General features: G+C 36.6%; 1 protein-coding gene across 1 annotated transcript; it reads left to right on the forward strand.

Moving 5' to 3' along the window:
• Positions 1 to 3,944: 3,944 nt before the first annotated feature.
• Positions 3,945 to 27,072, forward strand: LOC134677981 (transmembrane protein 135-like). Its single transcript, XM_063536418.1, has 9 exons — positions 3,945 to 4,406; positions 5,013 to 5,143; positions 5,505 to 5,631; positions 7,296 to 7,447; positions 7,892 to 8,003; positions 22,118 to 22,270; positions 23,251 to 23,391; positions 24,002 to 24,168; positions 25,008 to 27,072. The coding sequence occupies exons 1-9, from the start codon at positions 4,248 to 4,250 to the stop codon at positions 25,057 to 25,059; spliced, it is 1,194 nt and encodes a 397-aa protein (XP_063392488.1). The 5' UTR covers positions 3,945 to 4,247; the 3' UTR covers positions 25,060 to 27,072.
• The last annotated feature ends 507 nt before the right edge of the window (positions 27,073 to 27,579 follow it).

Genomic DNA, 27,579 nt, shown 5'->3' on the forward strand with positions numbered 1-27,579 from the left:
CACTTGCACTGCGTGGGATATCAAAATCTCTGCAGAGTTTTCTTGGTCTAATTCAGTCTAACTCTAATGGTACGGAACCCTTCGTGCGCGAGTCCGACTCGCACTTGGCTGTTTTTTAGGGTTCCGTACCTCAAAAGGAAAAAACGGAACCCTTATAGGATCACTCGTGCGTCTGTCTGTCCGTCCGTCTGTCACAGCCAATTTGCTCCGAAACTACTGGACCAATTAAGTTGAAATTTGGTACACATATGTAAATCTGTGACCCAAAGACGAATATGTAACGTCAACAAATGAATTTTAAACATAAGGGCTACTTTTGGGGGGTAAAAGATAAAATTTAAAAACAAAGTTTTGCAAACTATGTCGTGTTACATATCAAACGAAAGAGCTCATTGTGAGAATCTCAAATATATTTTTTTTAGAAGTTATTCAAGAAATAAGACAAAAAATGACCATTCCCCCCCCTCTATCTCCGAAACTACAGGGTCTAAAATTCTGAAAAAAATACTCATAATAGTCCTTTACCTAATGATGATAGGAAAACCTGTTAGAAATCTACAGTCAAGCGTGAGTCGGATTTAAGAACAAAAATGCGGTTTAGGTTTTTTAGGGACACAGTCGCAATGGTTTAAGTGAAACGTGATGTAGACAGCTATTTGCGAAGGCCCTAGGCCGATATCCGCATAAGGCCGAAGGCCCGAAGCGTCCCGAAGAGGCGTGCCATTCCGACTCACGCTTGAAGCTAACTTCCAGCATGAGTCGGAATGACGACAAAAAATGCGACTACAGTTAGAACGTAAAAAGTCTGCAGCGATTTTGATAGCCCACGCAGTGCAAGTGTCATATTAGACGTATTCATAACACTTACACTGCGTGGGCTATCAAATCCGCTGCAGACTTTTATTGGTGTGACTATAGGCTGTATCTGGCACACAGCCGCATTGGTACAAGTGTAGTATAGTAGTACTGATTGATTAGGTTACTATTGTTACGTGTTTTAAAAAGCACTATACAGTCAGGGTGGCCAAAAAATGTACTAAGTGTATTCCCGTTGCCAACGTGCAACCCCGAAATTGCGAGGAAAAATTTGGCTGGTCCATTTTCTATGGGAGGATACATTTTTTTTCGCGATTTTGGGGTTGGTCCCATACTAAAAGTTGTAAACTCAGTATAATCTGAAAACCTCCCGGCTACGGTAATGCACTTATTTTTTGGCCACCCTGTAGGTATTATCTCTCTTCGGCCTTCGCTTTTAAAACCCTTGCTCAAGTTGTAGGAAGCGCGACCCGTTGGACGCTCCGAGTTATCAGCCCTAAGCGGAGCTCGGTCTTCAGTATTTGGACATCGATTCGATTCGCATTTGGACACTTGTACTACTGTTCGGCATTTAATCTTCCTATCTAAGCTACTTTGCATAGTTGCAGAGATATAAGCCACCACGCCAGAAAACTTCAAGTGCAAGTGTCATATTAAACGTCAAACTTCTATGAAATTATGACGTATTAATAACACTTACACTGCGTGGGCTATCATATCCGCTGCAGACTTTTATTGGTGTGACTATAGGCTGTATCTGGCACACAGCCGCATTGGTACATTTGGTACAAGTGTAGTACTGATTGATTAGGTTACTATTGTTACGTGTTTTAAAAAGCAATAAACAGGGTGGCCAAAAATTAACTAAGTGTATTCCCGTTGCCAACGTGCAACCCCGAAATTGCGAGGAAAAATTTGGCTGTTTCATACATTTTGGCTGGTCCGTTTTCTACGGGAGGATACATTTTTTTCCGCGATTTCGGGGTTGGGGTCCCATAGTAAAAGTTGTAAAGCTCAGTATAATCCGAAAACCTTCCCGGCTACGGGAATGCACTTATTTTTTGGCCACCCTGTAGGTATTATATCTCTTCGGCCTTTTAAAACACTTGCGGAAGTTGTAGGAAGCGTGACTCGTCGGACGCTCCGAGCTATCAGCCCTAGGCGGAGCTCGGTCTTCAGTCTTCGCATTTGGACACCTTGTACTACTGTTCGGCATTTAATCTTCCTATCTAAGCTACATTGCATAGTTGCAGAGATAATATAAGCCACCACGCCAGAAAACTTCATGTTAAATCTGGTTTTTCAAGACGATTCACTCACGTCACGTTTGATGTACAAAAAAAAATTGTTGAAAATTGTGTGATGTACGGAACCCTTGAAACGCGAGTCCGAACTCGCACTTGACCAGTTTTTTTTATATTTGGGATATGGTAATCATTACTTAGTTTTTTTAGTTTTCTTTGTATAGCGTGTTTTTTGTAGGGAATGCTAAAATAGGGTGTTGCTTAATAATTATGAAAACAAAAGGGCGTGGATCCATTCGATTAGACTTTGTAATTTACCTATTTACATACTTAATTATTACTCCTGTGAATATGAATATCAGTGAAGCAGTCGATCGAAATGTATCGTGCTTGATGCACTTGTTGCGTGAAAGTAATCTGAAATGGCTGAAATCAGTAAATTTATGGTGGAATATACGAAAGTGGGCCATCTGCCCTGCAACGAGTTGATTCACCCATGGGGCAAAACTTGTGCTGAGGGCTGTTGGCTCATGCTTGTGGGTTGTGCAAAAGGAAGCGTCATTTTTTTGACTCCGTTTCATGCGATCGTGTTAGTAAGTACCAATAGGTACCTTGTCAAACATTCAAAACTTAAAGAATACAATAAGAGAATAAAGGAAAGGAAGGTCATATCCCACTAAGATAAGAAAGATCAAAACCACATACGGTTCATAATATTTTATTTGTTATAGAAGTGAGGTTCTCTAACTATTATTTAAGCTCGTAAATAATTACGATAATGTGCTAAGTCGACGTGTAGCGTTGTATAACGAAAAACTGCAATGTTTACAACTCCTATACAAATGTAAACAAATTAGGAGGTTGGTGCTCTATAAACATTTTGATACTTAGCTTTAGCACATTTGGCATGGTACTTATGTATTTTTTTGGTGTTGGATTAATATTACGGTATTATCGAGCTAAGTCTTATTTACACTACATTTCATTTTTCGCCTCATTACAATGGTATATTGTGAGGAAGTGTTAACATATATGTGTTTATCGTTGACTGTATTTTACATACCTAGTGGTAGAAATTATGTGAGCTGACTTTGAGTGCAAGTCAACGTATATTTAGCTTATATCTTTAGGTACCATATGTGTGCACGGCAGACCAAAAATATTGTCTAGTATCAAAACTATAATTCCTACTTCACAAAGTGTGACCAGCCCAAGATTTTTTGAATTTCCCGCCAAACAATTGTGCAATATTTCAGTAGCCAGACTCTAACTTCAAAAACTTTTTAAATTTTACTTTTAAAGTTTTGGACTTTTAAAGAATTTTTTAAGCTTCCTTGCGGGATTTCCTAAAGAAAGTACCGTGTGATTTTTTATTAGATATTATAAAAATGTAGTTTGGCAAACCATATATTGAAAGAGTTGTTTGACCGGCTATAACTCTCATACTGTAACCCCCAATGAACTAGAAGTAACCCCCTTATTCATAAAACTGTACGGGCCTGAATAAGTTAAATTATTATGGTTTATCCCTTTCTTACAAATTGAGTCAAAATGATAGATAAAGACAAATGATTGATGCTAATCGAGGTTTGTAGCGGGTTTATGAATAAGGGGATAATTGTTTAATTTAGTGCCCTTATCTACTAGATAACAAATTCGTTTGACAGACTATACCTCTTGATAAGCGTCGCGTTCGCGACTTCGCGCCGCGATTCGCGCAGGAGTTAGAGGGGGCTATACAGTCAGTCCGACCAAAACCATCGACAACAAATCCATCAAATCTCTTGCGTTTGGTTTTGTCCCGTTTCTAAACAGATCTGTCACAACACAAGTGTCACAGTTATGTCACAGTCACATTTTGACATTTTGATTGAGTATGCTCTATGTATGCTCGTTTCACTCGTCTCGACTCGCGATTCTCGTTCTCATTATCATTTTCGATATAATAAAGTGACTGGTGTGGACTCAAGCTAATATAAGTGATAATAAACACGCCTTTCTTGGTTTTTTGGTGTTATTTGCAATTCAAATGACAATTACATAACATAATTAGAAAATAAAAAAACTTTGATTATTAAGACGATGTATTTTGACATGGTATAAGATTATTAAGACGTATGCTTTTTGGTGATCCATTTTTAAGCTTGCGGTTAATACCTACTTCAATTGAAGCGTTAATTTGTAAATATGGTGGAAGTGAGTAAGTTTTGGTTCGACAAGGCCTGTAGGCATCGGGAGTGTCACAACATAATCCATCCATGGACTTACAAGTGTAGTGATGCGACAATAAGCATGCTAGCAAGTAACATTAAAGGGGCTTACAAATTCTATGCCATGGTATACCTGGTAAGTCTTTAAATATAGAATATATCTATTGTAATTTAGGTTTTTCTTGTAGAGAGCAATGATGTTGGCTTGTACAACTATTTAAATTAAATACATTAAGTTTATCTTATCTTCAAATAAAAGAAAGTAGGAAGTTATTCCTAATTTACCACCATCTTTACTTACTGACAGGAAACATTTTGCTAAATGACTCCAACTTAACATGCTCAAAGCTACCTTTACTCATTGACATATATCTAAGGACTGGCCTAACGGGCAAGAAGAATGGGGCATGAATAGGGCCAGTATAGCGGTGTGACAAAGCTACAACACGATTGGGTGATGTGTTCGCATCACGCGCGCGATTGGTCTCGACTAGTTGCGTTAAGACTGCATGATTGGCTCGTATTCCTGAGTGACACCACTGAACTAGTACCATTTTTAGTGCCATTCTCAGATATTTATATGTCATGCTGCTTTTACTTCTTGTTTTTATGGGTACATTTTCTCATGTCTCCTATAGAATGGACTGGCTTTCTGATATTTAATAATATTATTACATTTTTCAATACCATATCCAGTTCTGAATTAGATTTTTTGTATTTAATTTTAAATTTCTTGTTACAGATTCAAATCTTGATGAAAGGCAAGAAACTGAGTAAAGAAGAGATGCTGGAACAGTTTAAGCTGTATCTTAAGTCTGGAGTATTCGGCCTCACTGTCGGAAGCTCTTTTGTCACATTAAACTGCATATTCAGGTATCTATAAAACAATAAAGGTTCCATCACACAGGCGCGTTTTCCGGGAGGGCCTGACCGTTTTACATATAAAACGTCTAATGCTCATCAACATAAGACTTTCCGGTTGGTGCTATATCTATTGTCACTTGACAGTACTAATACTGCTACTTAAAGTAGTGATAATTCCGCTACTCAATGCTAGATGTTGATTATGAAAATAATAGTCTTTTTGGTACCAAAACTGATTTATTGAGTGAGCGCCCTTGTTTTACTATATTTCTCTATGCCATAGTACGAGCTTTGCTTATTTTGGGGCTAGGTTGATCTATGTAAGATGTCCCCTAATATTTATTTTATTTATAATTAATTATTGTTGCAGGAAATTGTTCTTCAGCGAGTTCACTTACTATAAGACAGTATTGCTGCCTTGCACCATCAGTGGTCTAGCGGTGTACTGTGAACCACCATACAGGAGGGTGATGGTTGTTAACCTTTTCGTTAACTTGGTAAGTTAAAATACAAATATATCCTCTATTTTCTGTACAAAGAGCAACACTCTTCTCAGCAACTGTCCATTGGTGGACCTAATGCCTTTCGTAATAAGGTTTACCGATGTACTAACAGTGTGGAATGTGTGGATGGTACTTAAAAAAAATATGTTTGTGAACCGCAAGGTCACATAGGGCATTGTACACATCATAAACGGTATACGTTCATGTTATGTAACTTATGTTACAGAGAAAAAAAATACATAAAGTGCTCACTCCAAACATCAGTTTTAGTACCAAACTTAATTATTATTTGATTTGTTGCTATAAGTTTTGTTGCGACAATAAATGACTTTTTAATTTATTTATTTATTTATTCAAAACGACTATTATTTTCGTAGTCGAAATCTAGCAACGAGTAGCGGAATTATCAGTACTGCTACTTGACAATACCTATAGATGTTGTTATGATCCAAAGGTCTAACACTCTACAATTTTCTATTTTTAACCTCCCGGATTAACCAGAACTTTATTTTCAACTCCTTCTGCTTTTAATAAAAAAAATAAAAAAACCGGGCAAGTGCGAGTCGGACTCGCGCACGAAGGGTTCCGTACCATAACGCAAAAAAAAACAAAAAAAAAGCAAAAAATAAAACGGTCACCCATCCAAGTACTGACCACTCCCGACGTTGCTTAACTTTGGTCAAAAATCACGTTTGTTGTATGGGAGCCCCATTTAAATCTTTATTTTATTCTGTTTTTAGTATTTGTTGTTATAGCGGCAACAGAAATACATCATCTGTGAAAATTTCAACTGTCTAGCTATCACGGTTCGTGAGATACAGCCTGGTGACAGACGGACGGACGGACGGACGGACAGCGAAGTCTTAGTAATAGGGTCCCGTTTTACCCTTTGGGTACGGAACCCTAAAAATTAATGCTTTTAATATTAGTTGTAAATTGTTTTTCAATACAATTTTCGTGATTCGCGACACTAGAGAATTCTATTATCAAATAGCGGTACTGATAACTCCGCTACTCGATCTAGATGTCGACTGCGAAAATAATAGTGGTTTTGGTACCAAAACTGATGTAACTGTGGAGTGAGCACTCTATTCTTACTATATTTCTCTATGCTTAGGGGTCATCCATTAATTACATCACACGTTTGGGGGGAGGGAGGGGGTCAAGAAAATGTGACATATTGTGACATGGAGGAGGGGGGCGACACAAACTTTGTGACGTCACTTTAACTTCATCAGTAACCGAAAATTTATTTAAATTATTTTATTCGCTGTACATTTAAATAACAAGTTTTTAAAACGATAATCGTTTTTATTCGTTTAATTTTCTTTCCTAAGCAGTTTTAAGTTATAAAATTACTAATATTTATATCGCCAAAAATATTTTGATAAAATATTAATAATATTTAGGTACTTACTTAATTCGATTTGGCGATTTCGTAGAAAAAATGTGACGTCACACTAGGGGGGAGGGGTTTGCCAAATGTGACCAAGTGTGACAAGGAGGGGGGGAGGGGTCAAAAAACCTAGAAATTCGTGTGACGTAATTAATGGATGACCCCTTATGTGTAAGAATAATGGCCATAACTTATGTAGTTAAAGTTTGAACTTTGTTTTATGCTTAGTATTTAGTTTTTATAAACGACAATTTTGTTTTAGGTATTTGAATATTGGTTAAGGACACTAGAAATGAAGGGTTGGCTCCGACGGTCCCCTGGCAGGGAAACGCTTATCTTCATGCTTGGAAGTGCTGTCTTCTTCTATCTGATGCGAAAAGAACGAGAGAATCCGAAACGGACTCCTTTGTTTTGGTATGTATCATACATATGTATGTAGGTAACTATATGCTTATACAGATGTAGTGCACAATTGTTTTCCTTCGTATTTTCACGTCAAATATGTCTTGCTACATATTTCAATCAGTCTCGGTACAAAAAAACCTACTTGACTGAAGCAGCATGACAAAACGAACTTTTCCGAGAAAGTACGAAGGAAAATAATTACGCACTACATTGTACCACAGATTATATTAAGACAAAACCTTCTTAGAAAACCCAATTAACCCCATAGCCAATTTCGTGGGGAAAATTGGAGTTGGAAGAAATAAGTACAATTTCTTATTACCTAAGTATGTACTTACTCAATTTTTTTAAGTACTTACAAACAGTCAAAAAAATTAATATTGTGAAATAAACACTCTTCAACATCACGTTTTCGACTCCACATTCTAACTTTTTCAAAATTCCGAATTGCAGGTTCTTCACGCCTCCCCGCGTGTCGAAACAAGTAGGGGAGCCGGTGGAAGGCGTTGGAGGCAGGAGCCCGGCTTGTCCCCACGCGGGGAATTGTGTCAACTACGTGTTGAAGGTAATATATCTACTGTAACGGACAGAATATTCGAGCGTTTTACCTGCGCGAACCGAATTCTATATTCCAAAAGGAGGAGGTTGTCTATTCGGTTGTATGTTTTTTAAAATAACATTTGCACGTCTGTGCTATAAAATTGCTGCAGACTTATCTTGGTCTGACTCAAGCAAATTGTCTAAACTAGTCTAAAGTATAGTTCTATCTGGTATCCTAGACTCGAACTCACGACTCTGGGATGCCAGTGCCAACGTGCAATCGTTTACGCTCCGTAGCGAACGAAACGTAACTGTCACTGTCGCACTAATATGAAAGATTGAGTGACACAGAGAGATGGCTACGATACGCTACGGAGCGTTAAGAGGGCGTCGAGGAGGGTAAATTTTCAGATTCTGTCAAATTCCCCATTTCACACACAAACGCAGCTCACACACACTACCTCAATTTACTGGGACAGGTCAGTGACCCCTAATGTTTTTTTAAAGGTGCTGTTTCGAGTTTAGTGTTAACTACGGACCTTCTTTGAGGAATTTAAACTGTCAAAGCTTTCCTTTGTGAGAAGACAGAGAAAAATCACTTTTTATATATAGCTTTCCTTGTTTGTTCATGTCATGTCATAGGTATGTGACGTATTAGGTAATTAATTATTTTCGTTGTTGACTTTTATTTGTATTAAGATAGGTACAAACGGCGATGCTCTTAACTGTCCATCGGTGGACCTTATGCCTTTTGTAATAAGGTTTACGAACTGTCAGTTAACAGTGTGGTCATGGGCGATGGTATGCGGTTTGTAAACATAGTCCGAATTTACCTACTCGAAAAAAGTGGACTATATCTAAAATGATCCCCTCATTAGTTATAGGGCTTGTAATATTTTTTTACAACTAAAGACGCTTATTATATTTCACTTATAACTTAATTGATAATAAGGCTTTAAAAACTTCTAATAAAATTCAGGTACTACATATGTACTACATTTATACTTTTGTAAGTCAGTAAGTGATGCTTATGGGTCGTTCTACCGTTTCGTGCCGATTTGCCACTTTTTTGGAGATTTTTTTTATTTTGAAGTTGCAGTGTAGATTTTGATATTGTGAATGTGTATACGTATTGTGTATATTATTTTAAGAAAGGCACCTATATACAAGTTATACTTTTGGAAAACATATAAGGAAAGTAATGAAGGCACAGATGGAAATGAAAAACCAAGGGAAGGTAATGAAACACGAATAGAAGGAAATAAAATTAGATTAAATATAAATTAACTTTATTGGTCAAAATCAAAGTGATAATATTTTAAACGATGGAACCATAAATAGCTTGGCTTTTAAAAAATATATTTACCCTGTTGATCTGTTTAATATAATAACCTACTTTTTAACAATACTTTTTACGATGTTTCAGTATTCGTCTTCGGTCTCATTATTTGTCAGAACTAGAAACATATAATAATGAGATTTGTAATGTAAAAAACTACTTATATAAGTGAAATTAAAAAAGCTTAAATTATCTAGAAATTGTTATAAAAACAATCGTTAGTTTTGATAAAATATATTATTCGGGACAGAACTGAGGTATAATTTTAAACTATCCAGTATTGATGTAGGTAATGTGACTTAGCCGTCTTTCTAAAGGGCAGATGCTGTTTGTTTAAATAATGTAGTGGGCCAGAATATTACATTTCGGACACGACCATGATAAGCCGTTTCAAAGGGAACGGCGGGCCGAGGTTAAAGCTGCAGAACAGCAGAGCTTGGAGATAAACAAATAGTTGTGTATTAAAAAGCAAACTAGCGGACCGCAAACACGATGTTGAGCTCTATAGCCGTTGGAGGTCGAAGAGCGTACTCTAAGAAACACCAAACCCTGTGTAGATAGAAACCAAAGGCCGAGTACGCTCCAATAATCAAAATACTTATTATAAATAACAAACTCCATAGGGTTGTAGACTCAACAAGTCGCACTTTAGAGGAAAAATGCAAAGTTCAAGCCGCAGGAGAGTCCGAGATCACATTGGTTAAATTTCAAGCTCTCTTAGTTCTCAAGTTAGGTCTTCTATGGAAGCGCAACGTGATCAGACGGACTGGGCCTTCAGCGTTTATGCGGACCTCGGCCTTTGGCTTCACTTAGCAAAGTTCTGCACTCTTGCAGATTGATATTTGGCCTTGTACGGAAATATGCCCCTATCTGACGCTCCCCCGGGCCTTCGGCCTTGCTTTTTAATACATTCGGCTATTGGTTCTTGTTTGAGGTCAGCTCCACTGAAGCTCAGTCTTTAACCTCGCACGATTGTGCCGGCTGCCAAATAGTTAAAAGAAATTTTGAACTCCTTTTGCGGAGCTCGGCTTTCGGCATCGCTTGCATTTCGGCATTGAAACAATTTAAGGTCTACTCTCCTGCGAAAGCTCGGCTTTCAGCCTCGCAGGAAAGCGCGCCACAGTCGGACGCTCCGAGCTGCCTGCTCTTTCTTTGCGGAACTCGCAGAAAGGGGTGGGAATTGGACGCTCCTCTCCAGTTCTAGATGGTGTTGGACCATTGTTTTATGAACTTTCTAGATTTTTCTAAAGCTTGGCCTTTAGACGGTTACAAAGTTACAAGAAATTTCCCTGATACGGCCAACCCGTATTTTTAACTTAGCACAAGAAGAGGCTCCCGGGAGCAGATCTTTGTGAGACCCTCCTCATAAATATCTGCCGTCGGAGGGCTCGCTCTTGAGCTTTATTCAAGGACTATCAAAAGTTTTAAGTATTTTAATTAGCAGATAAGCTAGGCGTTAGACAACTTTCAATAGGGTCAGGGTCACCTGTCCAAAATGTTCCGCATTTATAAAATGTTGGAAATATGATGTACCTATCCGATATATTTACAATATTTGCCATGAAAAAAAAAACTACTTACGCTTACGCGCCTATCTGCTTATTTATATGCAATATCCACAACCAACATGACATAGTGTCGGTTATAGGTAAGAACCTATACCCTGAAACTCTGTCAAACGGTCTAACGAAGTCGAAAGAATGGGACATACATACGTTTCAAAACATGAGAGTTATGATTTGAGAGCGTATGTGTGCATATAACTCTTGGGCTGTCGGCTAAAAACATAAAAAGGTATCACATCTGTCATACAAAATTATTGTTCATTTCCTTCCAAACTGGTTCATTTCCTTCACCCGAAAATATTGGAAGAAATGGAGAGGAATGAATTGGAGTGAAATGAACTTTCGACGGTTTTTTTAAATTTCTTTATCGTCTTTAAGACTAGAATGTCATCAAGTAAAAGTAATGAAGATATACCAAAATGCTAACTGATTATTAACAAGATGATTTTTTTTTGCAATAGATAGCACCAAATTAGTTTATGGATAGAAATGAGTAGTAACCGTGACAAAGTGCCTTTCCGGTGAGGAGAACCAAAATTACTCGTAAATCAAGACCGCGAAACCTCCTTCGTTGACGTATTGCGGTAGACTAAGGTAGTCAAAACACGTACCAATCACAGGTATTCGTGAATAAAGGCGCGTTTAGATTTAGCATGAGTGACAATTTTTTAGAGTGAAAATGAAGTCTTTCGCGTGACAAAATTAAAAAGTGCGTTCTCTCTATGATAATTTAACTTTAAAAATACGTACCATGTACTATTATAATACTGATTATTTGCTTATTTATAAACAATAATGGAAAGTAGGGTTTATCTGCAATAGTGTTTTTAAATTTTCGAACCCAATGGTACGCCATTTTATGTCGAGGGAAATGAATTTTTCGCATGTTTTTAATATTTATTTAATAGATCATTAGGTTTAGCTAAATTCCAAAACTGGCGCATTTTCCGTACCACATAAACATACCTCAAACACTTATTATCAGTATTTTACAATACTGCTTACAGCTATTTAATTGTTATTTTAACTACTATTCTTGAATGCTGGACCTTGTTACCCGTCGGGCCTTATATTCCTCACCTAACTTTAACCTTAAATTTCTCTGTTGCCTTTAAGAGGAAAAATAGGAAAAGCCTGATTCGTTGTAGTCCAGTTATCTAGCTTTCGAAATCACTCGGTTTTATAGCTTGAGCATCGATTTTTTTATATAAATTTTACTAAACGCTGACACTCGTTCATCTCATTTTAGGTACAACTTTGCATAAGTGTATTTATTATATTGTAAAAGATTTCAGATTTTCAAGGGTGATTCGTTGTAAACACACTCTTTGGGATAATAATGACATTTATTATATATTTTTTTATCAAGAGATGTGAACGCTAGCGACTAAACGGTGACTGCCTTTTCCGCTGATTTTGCTCGACACAAACGATTTATAAACGGCAACTAAGCCACTAGTATTGGGTTACCTATAATCATTTTTCCGTGAATGTACTCGTAAACCTCTATCCGTTAGTATGCGATTCATTAATGGACGCACCATCGGGACACGGTTCTTTAACACGTAATGTTAATAATCAGTGAACATCTTTAATTACGCTCAAATGCTTAAGTTTCAGTACAGGTAAAAGTACATATGAGCTGTACTTTTAAATGTTAGTACAATCGGCATCAAATAGATAGTGACGGCCAAAGTGACCAAATATAGCTATAGGATCTAAATGTGGACGAATAAGGTCAGGTGAAGCATATAAGGCCCTTTATTTTAACTGAAATAGTTCTATTAATAATCAGGATATTATTACCAAATCAATTCAATATAGATTTCTCATTTGTTCATGTTTCTTCATATACCAAAATAGTTATATAAATATTCCAGCGCTTTTGAAAAATACACGTTTTATAAAAAAAAACCGGTCAAGTGCGAGTCGGACTCGCGCACGAAGGGTTCCGTACCATAATGCAAAAAAACAAAAAAAAAGCAAAAAAAAACGGTCACCCATCCAAGTACTGACCACTCCCAACGTTGCATAACTTTGGTCTAAAATCACGTTTGTTGTATGGGAGCCCCATTTAAATCTTTATTTTATTCTGTTTTTAGTATTTGTTGTTGTAGCGGCAACAGAAATATAACATCTGTGAAAATTTCAACTGTCTAGCTATCACGGTTCGTGCGATACAGCCTGGTGACAGACAGACGGACGGACGGACAGCGAAGTCTTAGTAATAGGGTCCCGTTTTACCCTTTGGGTACGGAACCCTAAAAACCATACCATGTTGGTTCGGAACCGGGCCTTGTTACTTGCACTGACAGTTGAACACTGACTTGAACAGAAGTTCAAGAATAACAGAAAATATTACCGGGCCTTATTAGCTTTTATCATGAATTAATTTCATCTTCAATTTAAAATGGTCTATAGTAAAATACGGCCTACATGAGTCATGGAAAAACAAATTGTATTTTATTTAGAAAGTACTTATATGTTGTTCATAATCTTCAGTAAGCTGACTTCTAAGAGTCTATCTATTATAATTAATGTAGATTGACAGTTTACTTAGCAAATTGTACTTTTATACCTTTAGGTTTTATGTCGGAAGTATTTCAGCCAATTTGTACTGAAACAAGCATTTGAGCGTAATTAATGATGTTTACTGATTGTTAATCTTAAATATACCTATTATGTAGGGCACTTAAATTATTTTAGCGGACCGAGCGGATATGTATGTTTGTAGACCACTTATTTATTTAAATAATTAAACTGTAATTCATTCAAAAAAAGGTTATTAAATGAGGGATATAGATACCTCACCTACCTTATTACAAAGCATTACAAAAATGTCCAAAGGCCAAAGCCACGCTGATAAGACATAAGACCTCATAAATACCTATAAATAAACGTTCACTGAAAAAACTTTAAGGCATTTCTGATAAGTAATTATTTTTCGTTACTGAGTTATCGTTTTGCACCGAATATAAATGAAATAAAAGCACGTTGTTATTTGATAGATACATTTATATAAACATCGTCACATGAAACCAATATAGGTACTCATAAACCATACCACTGCGATGGAAATATCGTTCTTTCAACTGATAATATAGCCACAAAAACTCGCTGAGACTGCAGATCGAGTCTTGGTTTCAATTTCTTGATGATATATCATTGAATTAACTTTCAAAGCACGTGATAGCTCTCAGAATAGCAACAAAACTGGTTGAAACTAAAAAATTTATTGCTGATATTATGTGAACAACATTGCTTCGTCTTCATAAATAAAATTTTAATAATTTATATTGTTTACGTTAAAATGTGAAGAAATTTGTTGATAAATTGTCTATCTAGTATATTGACATTATGTCATATATGTTTTTAAAATGACGTAATATGAATGCCAGCACAATGAAAATTTATTCCAATAAGATAAAACAAATCTTCAAACTTTTTTAATTTTTAGTGAATTAGGAAGAAACTAATTACACTGATTTGGTTGTGTTCGTATATATTTTAAATAATTTGTTATATTTTTAAAGTATTATGACTTATGAATAAAAACAAATCAAAATTTTAATGACTCTGGATCTCCGTGTGACATTATTCATTTACCCTATTTATTTTGAACACAGTTTTTCACTGGTATCATCATTCGTATACGGACATGAATTTCTGTCAATATATATGACAAATTGAAATGTCAATTTGGAAAAAGCATGTACGCGTCCGCTTCCAACGGCCCACAGCGGGCATCTGAGGAGAAGGAGAATTTGACAGATATGGCGGATGTATGGAAATTTTACGAAAGTTTACGTTTACGATTGAATTTCTCTGTAGCCTTTAAGAGGAAAAATAGGAAAAGCCTGATTCGTTGTAGTCTAGTTATCTGGCTTTCGAAATCACTCGATTTTGTAGCATGAGCATCGATTTTTTTATACAAATTTTACTAAACGCTGACACTCGTTCATCACGTTTTAGGTACAACTTTGCATGAGTGTATTTATTATATTGTAAAAGATTTCAAATTTTCAAGGGTGATTCGTTGTAAACACACTCGTTGGGATAATAATTATATTAATTATATTTTTTTTTATCAAGCGATGTGGACGCTAGCGACTAAACGGTGACTGCCCTTTTCGCTGATTTTGCACGACGCAGTCTTAACGATTGGCACATTGGCTACGCGGCCAGCCAATCCATTACGAAGTCGCAAGATTGAGTCTGAAAGTTCCACTGAGTTTTTCCACTTTTCCTTTAAGGCTTAAAGTTTAAGCAGTAGGGTACCGTTTGCTAACGTTTCTGCTCAGTACAAAATTAATTTATTCCTATATCACCCGAGTCAGCAATGGAATTGGTGTAACGAAACAACAGCAAACAATTGGGTAGGTAAAGTTTTTTGAAGATAGGCAAATTATATTTTTTCCCGATAGTATTCATTATAGCGATCACGGAAATGCAGCTCTTTTATTTTTATATCATTTTATTGATTAAATATAATTTTTTAAATGATCGATATGACGTTTGTGAGGTGAAATGGCAGACTCGAGTAATTAATTCCTTACGCGCAGTAAATGGGCCGAGGTAGAAAAAAAATCTATGTCAACTGTCAGTGTCATTCTTGGAAAATAACTTGCAAATAATTGGAAAATAATGGTCGGACGAAACCACGGACGAAACATTTGTGTTTTCTTGTAATTGGATGTCGGTGTGATTTCTAGAATAAGTATTTTTAACGTCCCTAGCACGATCAACACGGATATTTTGATAATGATAACGATTGCTTTCGACTACTTGGCACTGCTTCTTGGAGAACATTTTCATTAACGCCTTCACCACGACTCTTGGACTGCTACACGAGTCATTTTGGATCTCAGTATCAACACAATAGATGGAGACGATCCCGGAAACGTTCGAATGGAAATAGAATATTACAGAGATGAACTCAAAAGTGCGTCGTACCGTCTTGTAGGAAGTACAGACGTTACTTTCCAAATTCAGCGTATTTGAGCACACCAAAGTCTTTAACAGCGATTCGGTGCCAAACTTTGAAGATATATTGGCCAAACTGGTAACTTATACGTTTGTGAGGACTATATAAACGTGATTGTTGTATTATACATACATGATGATTAAGATTGTAATAGTCTTATAACTAGGTCGTTATTGGCTATTATATATGGGCTCGGCAAGGTGTTCACAATATCTGAACACGCACGCCCTGATAATAGAGGCGTGTTCAGATATTTATGAGCACCCTAGCTGCACCAATATATCTGATGGCGACTGTACTTTAGAAAACTTATAATATAAATCCAAAATAATATAATATAAATCCAGTAAATTCCGTTTCGTTTTATTTTATAAATCCACAAATTATTATCCTTAAGCATTAACATTACAACAGTATATAGGATCACGCTGTGTGGCGTGCCCTTGAAGAGAGTTAAAAGGTTCAAATATGGTCAATATGGATAAGTATGTCTGTAGGGTAAATGTGCTTCACGTTGGGGCCTGTTTACATATTGATTAGTGTTGATTGCGGGTTTAATACATTTGCCACTATACACAAGTAGCAAGTGTATCAACTCGCAAAAATACTACATTTTTGCTTCCATTGAGGTATACATAGTAAGCACTATTCTCAAATTATGTGAGGAAATAAAACAAATTCAATTTAGTAAAGCGTATTTAATAGGGGTAAAGTGACGCGAATACAATTAAAAAAACAACGCACATTCTTAGTTTATATTAAATGTAGATGGCTTTTTAGTTTTCACTTGGTCACAGAAATACGCTAAAAACCACTTTCAGAGTAGGTGTTTCTTGCGTTTTGGCTGTCCTTCTTGTGTCCTTCCACAGCATGAGCATGTCGTAAGTCCTGTTGTATTTGTCCCTGGACTTAGCAGGAAGCTAGTTATTCATTATTAAGTTTGCTTCTGCTTTCAAATGAGGCGGTGTGCCGTCTATTCCAGGTCGTTTTCGTCACTTGAACTCATTTTGTTTATTACGAGTATTAAAATAACAAGCGGTAACTTATTGAGTATTGCACAACGAATAAACTTTGCCGCCTTTTATTTGCATATTTTTTAAAATTATATTACCATAGATACTAAGCATACGGTACGCGCATGCGTCAATCCGCGCGCACCGCGCAGCGCCCTTTCGCGGTGCTAAAGCGGTATCCAGACGGGACTGATAAAATCGGTCGATTTGATCAGAAATGAAATTGGCGTCAATCTCCAATTTTAGATTTAATATGGTGATATTAGAGACATTTAAATTGAAAAAATGCCCCATAACGAAAATACTAGCCTCACAAATTGGTGTTCTTGTGTCCGCACCTCATTTTATCGGTCATTATCGGCGGTTGAATTCGGCGAGCCAAATTGGCGTTTGCGTCCGTACGTCCCGATTCGATCGGGCAATTTAATCAGATTGGCGAAAAATTGACTAATCTGGATACGCCTTAAGCAACATCGAGTTCACGATAATTTGACATATAATAATAATAGATTTTTAGCATAAGTTGCATTTCATAAAACTTAACCCAAATCATTTGTACATTTTCAAGTCAAAGATAAAGACATGTTGGTTTTAAAATTTTAATAAGTATAGACCATAACATTGTCATGATCTTGTAACAGAGAGAGTCTCCCATTTTCATTTTATTGCATTTTTTATAAAATGTCTTTAGATTCTCGGGATATCTTGGTCCTAATTCGATTGCTCTTTTTTATGGAAATAATTATATCCTTCAGATTCACAGGATGCTCGAGGCTTAGCCGAATAACACTGCAAGGAAGTATGTCATGGCTCAATGGTTCTAATTAGCCATCAGTATAATACCGCCAATGAATGTTTACATCCACCTGAAAATAAGAACAACATTCATAAAATGAGGATAACCACACAAAACTAACAGATGGTTGAAATTGTTAGAAAAAATTAGACCGATTTCTTGTTTACGAACTTAACAGCTCATGGCAATTTAATAATAAAAATCAAAACACAAGTGAAGATAGTTTTATGTACCTATGTATTTCACGGATACGTACTCCTGTACGGCCATTGCTCCTCTAATTCAACGGCATTGTGCTTATCACTGTTATGATAATAATTTCAAATTTGTAGAATCTGCTCGCAATCTCGTATGAACTCGCTTATTTTTCTTGCAAAACTCTGTCCAAGGGTCAGCGCAGGGGCCGTCGTGTAGGGGTGGGGAAGAAAACGTTGTCCAATAATTATGCAGTGCCAAGTTATCGAAAGTAAATTCAATCTTTGTCCAAATACGCGCAGATGTCGTGGGGAATCAGAAGTCCGTGGGTCGTGCTGAGGTCGTCGAAAATCTCAATGATAACATTAATAGCAATTCGCAAGGTAACATGAGGCTTGTCCGTTATTTTTCGGGAATGAGAGCTAAGTGACACTGACAGTTGACATCGTTTTTTTTTCTATCTCGTACCATTTACGACGCGCAAAGGAATTATTGGGATCTGCCATTCCACCTCACAAACGTCATATCGATCATTTAAAAAATTATATTTAATCAATAAAATGAAATAAAAATAAAAGAGCTGCATTTCCGTGATTGCTGTAATGAATACTATCGGAAAAAAATATAATTTGCCTATCTTCAAAAAACTTTACCTACCCAATTGTAAATACCTTAAACCCGGCCCCTGTTTCACCAACGTGACAGGTGCGACGAATTGTAAAATCACTGTTGCTGACGTCACAGGCATCCATGGGCTACGGTTACCGCTTACGTCACAAGAAACACTACAATTGTCACGAAATTCCGACATATAACTCATTACCTGTCAAGAATTAACTACCTACAATTCTTCTAAATCTTTGACAATTAGGATTGTTCATTTTTTTTCAAATGTTCTATTTCGAAAACCATTTCGAGATATAAAGTTTTTAAAGAGTTTCCGACATTTGCTGCGATATAATAATTGAGGATTGAAGATATTTCAACAAATATCCTTATGACCTTAGTTTGACCTTCTCCTGGGCTGAATGTAAAGTCATTGCATAATAAAAGTTATCGAACCATAGTAAATAAATCCGTCACTCACGTATTGTCAAAGTTATCATTGTCATCGATTGTCATAACAAAATTTTTCAGTTAAACCGCTGCGCTTGTTTGTTACAATTTGATTTATAATTAATACCTAAACAGTAGATTTCATTGCTTAATAATATATCAAAAACCTTGTTCCTATGTGTGGGAATGATTCACAAAAATAATAGTTCGAATCCACTAAGACCTACGACGTGAAAGATGGTGCCGTGAATTAAACTTGGAATACCTACCTACTTCACGTGTTACACACAGTATTGCTGTGAGAATCACGTCGATGTAAGTATAAAATTAATATTAATTTACTACAATTAAGTATTTAAAAGCTCACTTTATTGGTAGGGTCGTGGTATCTATTTATTTTCTGTGGTAATGTAGCCAGAGTATCTAAAGGCAAACCGTTAAACAGAGATGGTGCCTACTCTAAAGAAGGAATATACAAGAATACATAGCCATACTCAAAATTCAGCCTGAAACTGCTTTAAAAAGATATAATTTCTAATTTCCAGGTACATGTTGCAGTTCAAGCTGCTGATATCATGGTGGACAAGACTTAATAAAGAGTTGTGAATAATAAAACATGTTTTTGTTTACCTACTTTTTATTAATTTGGGAAATATGTTATAGGTATATGTTTCCAAAAAAAATAGTAACTTTACATTAAATGTATGTTTATCATGTTCTGCACGAGCATCTGACAATAATGGCTTCTTGTTGACCATCCAGAGAGAAGTGTATGGTTTGTTATTTACTCTGTTTCCAGGCATTATTTACGGTCGTAAAGTATTACGACGATTAATATTTAATATGACGTTCGTTTCAATACAAAATGCTCAACTTTGTTCTGGGCCCAAGTGCAGTTACATATCTCACAGCTGTATCTAAATAGGAATCACGATGACCTGAAATAATAGGATATAATTAGCAAAATTGGCATGTTCCTAATATAGTAGTATAAGTATGTAGTACAATATCCAAACAATGGTGACAAGCCGGTAGAAAGCACCCACTGGGTGCTAAGCTACCTTTAGCAATGGACGCTTGTAACGATTTTATGAATCCAATCTTCTTACAAATCGAATCAGTTAAAATATATATGATGTAGGTAACTTACATTTGTATTTTTGCTCCCTTGATTTCAGCCAAGTTATGGTTGGAGTTGGATGCTATATGGATACATACTCCAATAAAACTAAGTTATATTATATAACTTAGGCAGATTTCTGGAATCAGCTTTCTCAAATTTATAGCGTAGGTATTTTGAAATTAATGATTCAAAATAAACGAGTTTTCCATTCCAGACGATATTATTATTTATAGAAGCACGTGACACTGACATTGTCGACAGGTGACATTACAATCAATTGACAATGACAACTATTTTTTTAATTCTTGTTGTTGCTTGTGCTTTATCAAACAGCCGACCACATGTAATTTACGAGAAGTCGTATCTCATATTTTCAATAAATTATAAATGTTCAACCGAGCCACGAATTACTAAATCATTCAAATTAGTATCTTAAATTAACCTATATTTTCCGAAAATAAAATAAAAATGGGGGTCTAAAAAAAATGAACAATCCTAATTGTCAGAAACTTCGCAGGAGAAATATCTGTTTTATTCCGATATAATAAAGTTTTTTTAAATAATACAATGATGGTGGCAAACAGGAATACGGCCCGCCCGATGGTAAGTGGTAATCGTAGCCCATGGATGCCTGTGACGTCAGCAACAGTGATTTTACAATTCGTTGCACCTGTCACCGATGTGAAATTGGGGCCTGGTAGTTTAAACAGATGTATTCGTTGTTTGGATAATCTGTTTATCTGCTGAGCCTCTCTCCATCTTGTATGTTAATTATCACCTTCCCTGTCCTTCACGAGCGTGACACTTGTAACCTAACAATATGAACTTGAGTGTTCATATAACAACATTACCTGAGTCGCGAAGGTCAATAGGTGGTATTATGATTTTATTTTGCTCATTAAAATGTATACTGTATACGTTCTGCCGAGATTAATTATGTACCTATAGTTTTAACCCTTAAATGCAGTGTTGCCAAATGTCTACAAACCATTAGACAGCTCACAGATTATTTTTAATAGGTTATAATAAATTATTTAATAAAAGGCTTACGTTCTTGAACGCACCTTTATACCAAGCGTCAAGTAGTAGGGTAATGATTTAAGGGTAAAATTTACGCAATATAATTTTAATTTATAAAAATTACATTCGTTTTAAGACGAAAAGTCGGAAAGCTTGGAAATATCCAGAATTTGATAATTTTTAGTATGTGATTTTGTATGGTGTTTTCGGGGTTTGTAATTATTTTATATTTAAAAAGTTTATTATAGGTATAACACAAATAGTGTACCTTTTTAATGGTAGTAAAAATTTCTCATATCTATTACGGAAAATTACATAGTATTTACATAAATATGATTTAGCCAATTCAACTTCTAACACTGATTTTGTAGTGAAAAACAAAGTAATATTTTTTTTTACTATTTTTCCTAGTATTTATCAGCAAACAATTATGTGACATATATTAATTTCGGGCAGAAAGAAAAAAAAAACATGCATTTAAGGGTTAAAAATAATACATACATTACCGTTACATTGTCGCAATTTTACGGTAGATAGGTATACAAAATTTATCTGAACTACATATTTTATTCAAAACCTAGTCTGTCTCGAATCACGTTATTATCATCCTAGTCCTTAATAGTTTAGTGGATTTGATAAGAGGATAATGATAATATCTGATTTTAGATTTGTGCAGTTTTCGTAATTTAAAGAGAAGCGCATAGAACAAATGATTGATAAATGGAATCGCTTCCAACCGGTACGAATGGAGGTCCAAGGGGGAGGCCTATGTTCAGCAGTGGACGTCTTATGGCTGAGATGATGATGATGAAAAAAAGCATAAAAAAAATCAAGTTAAAAAACAGCACTGGCAGTTTGATGTCAATATACCTGGCTGTTTTTATGTGAGGCCCCTATATACTTGTCACTTACACCGTTTATACTCTGTATCTTTAGGTATTTAAAGAGAAGTCAACAAAATCTAACCTCAAATGACTCCTTAAGCCATTTCAAGGTAGATGAGGTAAACAATACGAGTTTAAAGACATGAACATAACGAATGTTGCAGGGTACAGCGCAGCTATTTGGCGTCGGCTGCGCTATGACGATGCTCCGGCAGATCATCCCTAAGATACTGACTCCGACGAAAGCGTTCAAGTCTTTGAAGTTCTCGCATATGAAACTTGGCATTTTCTTCGGAGGTTACATTGGAATTTATAGGGTAAGTGCCTCTAATTGCCTTCTCTGCGCAAAGTTATCTCTCTGCAATTAAAGAAAATAAGTAAGAGGTCCAAAACGATCTAAATACACCTTTATTTTTGAGCGAGTAAGAGCGTGTGTAGAAATTATGCCCGTTCAACAACTTCTATTGCGAATTGTTCCATAAAAAAGGTTTACATTCTCTTTTTTGTTACGGACCCGATAAATGTACCTAACAGAAAATCGAGGATTAATAAGGAGCAAAGTTCAAGGTGAATTCTTTTACGCGTTCTCACTTGCCTGTTTGTGGTTTTTGCGACGAGGAAAAACGGGCACAATTCAAAAAGGGGAATTTGGAAACGATTAGAAAAGGACTGTGTATACAGCGGCAAATTTATGATTTTAAATTTAAACAATTGTCTGGTTAGTTTCGTTAGTGTTGTTGCAGATTGATTAGTAACAATGGATCGCTGCCGATTGCCGCATAATGAAGAATACGGTGGAAATATTCGCTGTCCTGGGGTAAATCTCGGTAGCTCAGTTGGCATAGCGACGGGCTACTGCTCTAGTGAATTTTTAAAATTTTCTTTTTTTTGAGCATTAAAGATACTGTTTATTAAAGCAAAGAGAATAGATAGAATAGAGGGGTCCTGTCATAGTAAATTTTGTAGTCACTGTAAATTTACTGCCATCTATCGACACACGACTAAAACTCAAAATAAACACGTATAAATTATCAAAATAGTGTATATAAATGGATGATTTTATTATTTTATATAATTTTGACCCATGTTCACACTCACTGATATTTATGAGTTAAAATTGTTAAATATTAAACGGTGTCGTCACGCCATCTAGCCGGGCATAGGCCAAAGGTGTGTGCGCCATCTATCCGAGATCCGAGAATGACTTTTTCTTGATTTCCGAGGCACGGTTTTTTCTTAGACTTTATTCATCTTATACGAAGTTACATATGTCTTTGATTAATGTTTTTGTTTCCAGTTGGTAGTGTGCCTGCTGTGCCGCGCGCGCGGGCGCGACAGCGCGCTGTGGGCGCTGCCGGCGGGCTTCCTGGCCGGCGCCGCCTTCCGCGTGGCGCCCTCCACGCCCATCGCCTTAGCACCCCTCACCTCCACCCTACAGGTAACTAACCTCTAAACTGAAACTGGTCTAACGTGACCACAGCTGGTGCAACTCAGCTGAAACGTCGGAATTTAAGGTAAAAACAATGAAATTATATCACGGTAGACCCGTTTGTGTAATTAAATATGTAAACTTGTAAACTGCCGGTTGCTCTCAACAGAGTAGGTCTACATATAAGTTTCAAAACTGCGTATTTGCATTAGACAAGCGGTTATGAACCGACCCGAGACGTTGACGTTAATTCACTGTGGCTAATTGGTTTGGGATGACATGAGATACTAAAACAAAGGCATAGTAGGCATTGCGCACGACACCTAACGAAAGTATAAAATTAAATGAACTAATTTAATAATAAGTCTGGGCGACAAATACCGCGGTCTTTCATAATTTGATGTCGCATAAAACGCGCAATCTACAGCAAACAAGTGCAATCGAATTTATATCGCTGGACCTAAACGCACCTTTAGGGCTCATTTAGACGATGCGAGAACTCGCAACGTAATCAACAGTTCGCAATGTAACTAAAATTGCATGCGAGTTTGCGCGCCGTCTAAATCAGCCCTTACACGTCACTTCGTTGCTTCTGTACTTCATATAACATGTACCACAGATCCTGGGCTCGTGGGGCTACCAGAAAGGCCTCATCCCCGAGTACCTGCCGCTAGTGGAGCTGCTATACTGCCTGTGCCAAGGCCTGCTCTTCCACGCGCGCGTCATGCACGAGGACGTCTGTCCGCGCTACATCATCAACTTGATGCACACCGTCACTAGTAACCGGTAACAACAAGTTCCACAATGAAACACTATAAGTAGTTGGAGTAACGTAAGATTTGATTTTTGACAGTTACGATTAGAGCTCGGGCAGAGTGAGCTATTTGACATGTCTTATGTTATTTTATAAGCCAAATTGCTTACCCTATCCGAGCTCTGTACGGATATGATGGTCGTTCTTGTCTACGTGACAGCGTGATAAAACGGTGTCCGTCACTTTCTATCCCACGGTGTTAAAAAGTGACAGTTATTTTATCACGTGGATAAAGATGGATAAAGCCACCCATACGCTGGCTGATTATGATTTGACCTTTATATATATTATTATGAGGCTAAGGCTATCAGTTAAACCGTCATCCGGTGTTGCAATATACCTATGTGCAAAACGCTGTCTCGTTTCAACGGAGCAAAGAGGATTGATTGTAATTGTTGTGCCCCTTAGTTTGACATCCAAAACAGATGGCGCGCTGTACTGCGGAAAGGTTGGATACCACTGTGGCAGCTGATCTTGTGGACTGCTGAACTGACGGTGTGGTGTAACCGGCCCTAGAAATGACCATAAGGACATTTACATATCGATTTTAAGAGTTTCTTGAAGAAAGGCCAGGTCAAGAGCACCCTAAACCGGCAAGAGTGTATGAGGAATGTTATGAAAGTGAAGGAAGCGAAAGAGGTATGTCAGGATCGTAGTAAGTGGAAATCCGTCGTCTCTGCCTACGACTCCGGGAAATAGGCGTGATTATATGCATGTATGTATTTGTATGTACATATCGATTTAGAATTTAATGGGCCCGAAAAGTTATAAATACCACAAAAATTTAATACGTTTTTTTTTCTCTTTTCAGAGCCGATGAAATCCAGCAAGGTTTTGTACAAAAAGTTTTGAAAGCACTATAAAGTATGCACAAAATTGAAATTATTTGTTTTTAGCAAAATGTTACACTAAATATTATATTATAATATTATTTAACAATGTTTAATTACTTAGCGATTCTGTGATGATTACGTTATAATTTGTGGTACAGGGTTAATTTAAATTTGGTGTTCTGTTTTGTCGTTATTTTGGCGGTGTTTGGTTATCTCTATTTATTTTATAAGGAATTTTGTGAGGAGATTCAAATATTAGTAAATCATTTCAATATGGATGATACTTATCTCTAATTTTTAGTGTTTGATACCGAAATGCTCCTCACGAAACAAGCGACTATTTCCATATTAAATATTATCAATGGTTGCCTTATAAAGGTGTTGGTAGCAGTAAGATTTAAGATCAGTGGCGTAGACTATAGATTATTATTTTAGTGAATACCACGTAAAACTAGTAGGTATTGCTTAATTTTAAGGTGTTAGGGGAACTACAGCTACCGGGCCTACCGCTCAACTTAGAAGGCTCGCTAGGGAGTTGTATAGGAGCTCTTCAAAAGCTAAATAAAGTAGCTAAGTTTGGTACTAATGGTGAAGAATTTTTACTAACTGAGCATAACACATATTACTTACACAAACGGGTCTACCGCGATATAATTTCATAATTTTTACCTTAAACTCCGACACACCACCACACCGCACACCGCCGAACTTAACCAAACCACAGTGAACCATAATAACTTCACATTCCATAAGAACAGTCTGAATTGAGCGGTAGACAGGGGCCCACTGATTATCAGTCCGCCAGACGATATCGACCTGTCAGTTAAAAGCAAAACTTGACAGCTCTGAACAACTGACAGGCTGATATCGTCCGGCAAACTGGTAATCTGTGGCCCCTGGTGAGAGTATGGTGATATGAATGCTTTGCCACTGATCCGTATAGTATCGAACTAAAGACAATTATAAATATGTAGATTATAGAGCTATAAAACATCGAACACAAGCAAATTTTCTCTTATATTGTCTTGATTGTAATTGTTGAATGTGGAAACTATACACTACGAATCTATATCACAAAATATGCGTTTATGTTCATATTAAATACATAGGTGCGTATGCCTTGAAAAATATTTTATTAATTTGACCATTGTTAAGCATGTAAAGAAGATACGCTTTCGGCGGGCAGATCAATGTACGAAAATGATTGTGCACCACTCCATAATACATAAGGGAGTCCAATTTCATAGTACCTAAGTGCCGGAGTAAAAGACTAAATTAACGAGATTATATTTGTGTTATCGCGAAATTAAACATAAGTATGGAAAACATATTTGAATTTGTATTATTATAAGACTTCCTACTGCAAAGTTAGATTGCTTGCTTCCAAAGCGAAGACTGTCAAAATACCAAATTATAATATACGAGATGAAAGTTATAAATCTGTGTTTTACCTGAGTATTAAAATAATAATTCATAAAGTGCTTCTTGCATCCATTAAATTAGTGGTTTCGAATATTGTATTACATAAACATATTAGATTATGTTACGTGAATCATTTTTTTAACAAACTTAAACTACCTACTAAAATTGGAGCGAAAGAAATCAACTGAAGAACTGAACGAATGCGAACGCCCCGCCGAGCGCTCCGCTCCGAGCGTCCACTCTGGCCGCGTAGCCAAGATGCCAATCGCTGACGCTCCGTAGCGATCGAAACGCAACTGTCACTGTCGCACTAATATGGAAGAGTGATAGAGAGACATAAAGCTTTTCGTTGTCGAAGCGATAGCGATTGTAACCTTGGCTAGGCCTACAGGCCTTACACTAAGGTTGCATGAACAAGCATTGCATTTATGACATATATTTTTTAAGTACTAGAAAATGCACAAATAGTGAATCTAAGTCGAATGTTTATTAGAAATTATCTATATTTATTCGTACGGATAAGCACAAGTTCGGTTTGGGATTATTCTGGAATGATTATAAAATGTTCTGTTAGTGATTGTTATATTATATTTTTATAATAAAACGGTTTTGTATTATAAACTTGTTATTATTTTTATGCACATAAAATTGCGATCCATACAACGTTTATATTCCCCATCTCGGCATTCTTCTTTATAGCACAGAGTAGGTATGTACCATGTAGTGCATGGTAAAATTATGTTAGCCGTGGATACTATCAGACCATGAATCTAGGATATACCTGGATCTGGCATGAGTGGTGGGGGTAACTGACAGAACGAGATAGTCTTATGTATCTTTCAGTAGGAGTAGCAGAGAAAGCGGTATTATTGCTTGTCCTTGTCACAGTCTCACTTTTTGTTTGTTCCCCACCTTTTTATTAGTATGGAGAATGGTGGGCAACAAATGAATTCGACCAATCACAGTGTCGCATTTGCGTATGTTTTGTCCCTCACGGAGGCACGCGTATACCACTTCTATGCGATCCTACCTTCTATGTATCAGACCTACTATTAATTCACCGATAAGCAATATCGACTTAAGCCGCAATAGCCGTATCCTTGTTGACAGCTCGGTTTATTACCCCAT

The sequence above is a fragment of the Cydia fagiglandana genome, chromosome 2 (assembly GCF_963556715.1).
Source record: "Cydia fagiglandana chromosome 2, ilCydFagi1.1, whole genome shotgun sequence".
NCBI lineage: Eukaryota > Metazoa > Arthropoda > Insecta > Lepidoptera > Tortricidae > Cydia > Cydia fagiglandana.